The sequence below is a fragment of the Cavia porcellus genome, unplaced genomic scaffold (genome assembly GCF_034190915.1).
Source record: "Cavia porcellus strain 051 isolate PalLab524CR breed Dunkin Hartley unplaced genomic scaffold, mCavPor4.1 scaffold_31, whole genome shotgun sequence".
Classification (NCBI taxonomy): domain Eukaryota; kingdom Metazoa; phylum Chordata; class Mammalia; order Rodentia; family Caviidae; genus Cavia; species Cavia porcellus.
Genome location: NW_026947514.1, coordinates 11,392,053 through 11,396,120, shown reverse-complemented (window position 1 = coordinate 11,396,120; position 4,068 = coordinate 11,392,053). Strand labels below are relative to the sequence as shown.

The window sequence follows — 4,068 nt, the reverse complement described above, 5'->3', positions numbered from 1 at the left end:
GCCTGAAATCCCAGCAGTCCAGAGGCTGAGGCAGGAGGATCCTTGCAAGTTCAAAACCAACCTGGGCTACAAAGTGAGCTCAAAGACAGCCTGAACTGCATAGAGAGACCCTGTCTCAAAAAGACAAAAAATAAATAAATAAATAAAAGTAAAATATTGATAAATTTGTATAAATACTAAAAATTTTTCTCAATTATAAAAAATCACCAAAACAAAACGACAAAGAAAAAAATAGACAATGATGAAATGGAAACAAAAATTTTCAACATACATAAGAATGGATCAAGATAGATGTACACTAAATAATGTCTATCATTTAATTCCTGAATATATAGGAAAAAAATATTCCAAGAAAAAAGGCCCAAGAATATGAGAAGATAACACACAAAATAAGGACTGCATGTGCCTAATAAATAATAGTTTAGCTTCACTAGTGGTGTAATGAAATGTAAATTAAAATAAGTCACAATTTTTCACCTATTCAAGCAACAAAATGGTTTTTGGGGGGGTTGTTTATATGTTTGTTTTGGGGAACTAGGGATGCAAGCTAAGGCCTCCTCCATGCTACATAAGATGCTGCCACCAAGCTACACCTTGAGCCACTAAACCTTTTTTTTTTAAATGATTAAATTGGTCAGAAATAGAAATAGGCCCTCCCACTCACCACCTTGTGCTTGCCACGCAAGGGCCCAGGCCCCTCCCACATACTTCTTCTAAGAGAGTATACATTGATACACTATTTTTGAAGAACAAGGTAATAGCTAGGGGTGGGCAGAAAATTGCACATTACCAGGCCTGGAGACAGGCATTTGGGAGCTACCCGAAAAGCAGAGGAGGCATGGTTTTCCTCCCTTTTCATTCATTTTCTAAATCATTAACTATAGAGAAAATCCAACTGCTTATGGTTTCAAACTTCAGCCCCAAAGTATGTAACCTTTGAGCAGTCTGATAAACTTCAGGGTCCGCACACATTCCAGACCCAGGATAAGGGTTTGGGGAAAACTTCAGGATCCCAGAACTAAATAGAAGCCCTGGGAGCAGGCAAGGAAATTTGTCTCTGAAGTTGGTCAGGGCGGCCCATTTTCCTCGCAAAAGAGCAATGACCTCAGAGGAAGAAACCAGATTCTTTACAGATTCTGTTTATCACACAGAGGGAGCCTGAGTCTTCTTTTGGTGTCTCTGCCGTGACGCTGGAAGGTGGATCCTCGAGAGCTCTGAAAACCTGATCATTTTGCGATAAACTCTGTCTATGCTCTCTCTGTACAGCCAGTGCGGAAGCTCAGTCTCTGACCCAGCAATTCCACCTCCAGGGATGCATGATTAGGAAACACGACGTCAGCGTTTCACGCCAAGAGAATTTATAACAACAAAATTTAGGAAGCAAAATTTAGACCCTTGGAAAAGGAGGCCAAGCTAAACCGCACAGCCCCTGCCTAGCAAGCATGAAGTCCTGAGTGCGATTCCTAATACAAAAAGGAAAAAAACAAAGAAAGAAAGGGAAAAGGAGGCCGATACATTGCACTGAAGCACGTTCACAGGAGAGAATACGTGATGATAAACAAATTAAAGTTCTGGAGAGGCAGATGTGCAGGAGCTGCAAAGAGATTAGTGGTGGCCATGGAGGAGGGGCAACTGCAAGGAGGCCTGTGAATTTCAGGGAGGCGAGGTAGGGAGGCATTCTGTATCTCTGTGCCTGCAAAAGTTCATCCAGAGTCATAGAACTGTGCGCTAAAAGGCTAACTTAGTTTTGGGTCTACTTTAAATTAGACCTCAATACATTTGACTCTGACAATCTTGTTGAAGCCAGGAGTGATGGTGCATGCCTATAATGCCAGCACTTTGGGAGGCCGAGGCCGGAGGATCCCAAGTGCCAGCCCAGCGTGCAGCGTGCACGATGGAGAGATTCAGTCTCAAAAATAATAATAATAATAATAATAATAATAATAATAATAATAATAATAAGGAAAGGCCTTGTGCTCAATCCACACTACTAAGAAAAAGGCTGGGGTAAGGGGTGAAAAGCCCTCAAACCATCTGAGAATGAGAGGAGCCATTATTTTCGTGGTTCTCCAGAATCTGTCACAAAGATTCTTGATGATAAATAGCAGACACGAAAAGAGAAGAAAAAATGCTTTGCTTTCCTCAACCGAGGCTTTGGAGGGGTGGGGGTGGGCAGGGCGAGGCCCCTCCCCGCCCTCTGCGCGGGAGCGCGAGGCGCCGCTCAGCGAAGAGCGGTGCAGTTCGCCTGGCTGGGTTGCTCCGCACAGAGCTGCAGACCTCAGACCCGAGCCGCTCGCCGCCGGAGACTTCGCCATGACCAGTGAGTTCCCCTCCCGGGCCGGGCGGGCCTCGCGCGCCCCGCAGCCCCGCTCACCAGCGCCCCTCTCCCGCTCTTCTCTCCGCAGCGCTGCTCGCCACTGCTGTCGGAGCAGGTTCGTCTCTGGACCCGGCTGGCCAGGACTCCGCGGAGACGCCCAGCCTCGCCCCGGAGCTGCTGGGGGATGCGCGGATCAGGCCCCGGGGGTGGGGGCGGGGGATTCTCCAAACGGGTTCACCCTGAGTAATTGCACCGCAGCACCCCGAGACCAGGGAAGGCTAGGGGCACACCAGCCCTTATCCGCGCCTGGTCGTCCTGGGACTTCTTGGTCCCCACTGGCTCCATGTCCACTTTCTTCTTTAGCTTGCACCCCCCTCCCCAAGCTCAGACCGCAGTACCCAGAAACTGTTAGGGAAGTCCTCTCCGCCCGCACCGACCGCCCCTCCCTCTCCTGCAGTTGTGGCCCTGGGCGCTGCGCCCTTGGTCCTGACCTCCGTGGGCTTCACCGCGACCGGGATCGCAGCTTCCTCCATCGCCGCCAAGATGATGTCCGCGGCCGCCATCGCCAACGGGGGCGGGGTGGCGGCAGGCGGCGTGGTGGCCACCCTGCAGTCCATCGGTAAGTGACCCGATCCGGGGAGCCCAGCCTGAACCTGGAGCAGGCGCCTTCCTGTTCTGCATCCAAAGTTCCTGGGTCATGGATGCCAGGTTCTTCGTCTCTCCGTCGCCTTTCCTACAGTCTGGCTCCTTCTGAGTGAGGTTTGGAGTGACTTAAAAGGCTGACGAAGTGCTAGGTAGGGTGAAGAAGGGAGGAGACCGTGTTGGGGTACAGGTTGCCTGGGCTCTGGGCTCAGCCCTGGCTGAACCTGGAGCCTGGAGCCTCCGCAGCATTCCCTGTGGAAAGGTGGTGCCCTGAAGCTCTGGGTTCCCGGGAACTCAGTCAGTCCCTTTGCTCTCTGCAGCCTTCTCTGTCCAAAGCAGAGCCCTGGGCGATTACACAAAGGAATGGGCGGGAGAAGGGGGACCCTCCACCTGTTAGCCATGTACTCACCCGGTCTCTTTCCCAGGGGCAGCTGGACTCTCCGCATCTTCCAACGTGGTCCTGGGCTCTGTCGGGGCCGCTGTGGGGGCCTTGTTGGGGAATTCCACTGGATTCTAAGCTTGAAGAGGTCCATCCAGGAGAAAAACGCATCCTGAGTTGAACAAAACCCTTACTCAGATCAGAGAAAAATGAGGAATAAAGGCCTTGAGCCCATATGCCTCCTGTCTCCTTGTGTTTCTCTTAGGGGAGTGTGCTCCTGGGGGTGAGACTTCCTGGTACTCCAGGCCAGCCCTGTCCTGGAGGGCACCAAGGGTGAGTTGGTGGATCCAGCACAACCAGTGCGCAGGAAGTAATGGGTTATGTGGTCTGGGGCTGTCTGACCCAGAGCTGCCCTTGGGCATTCTGTGGGCCTCAGTTTACCCCCTTTTTCAATGCTGGCTTGATGCAGGTTCCTGCTGGAATGCAGAGATGCGGGACACACAGTGAACCACTGACCTTAGCATCCTCAGTAATGGCCCTATGTGCCCGGGATAGATGCCATATTGTCCTCTCCTTGCCCGCAGTCCTGTTGGGTGGCCAAGGAGCCATCTGCAATACAGTGTGCCCAGCTTTAGGGTGGGGCTCTGGGCACCTTGGGAAAGAGACTGGATCTAGAGTGTCCTCTACACTGCCTGGGAAGTGGAAAGAGGTTAAAATTCACACTTTCCCC

At 51.2% G+C, this 4,068-nt stretch overlaps 1 protein-coding gene across 1 annotated transcript; it reads left to right on the top strand.

Annotated features, from left to right (window-relative positions):
• The first annotated feature begins 2,187 nt into the window (after positions 1–2,187).
• On the top strand, positions 2,188–3,574 carry LOC100714076 (interferon alpha-inducible protein 27-like protein 2). The gene is made up of 4 exons (XM_003462638.5): positions 2,188–2,320; positions 2,406–2,432; positions 2,775–2,936; positions 3,385–3,574. The coding sequence occupies exons 1-4, from the start codon at positions 2,314–2,316 to the stop codon at positions 3,474–3,476; spliced, it is 288 nt and encodes a 95-aa protein (XP_003462686.4). The 5' UTR covers positions 2,188–2,313; the 3' UTR covers positions 3,477–3,574.
• Positions 3,575–4,068: the final 494 nt, after the last annotated feature.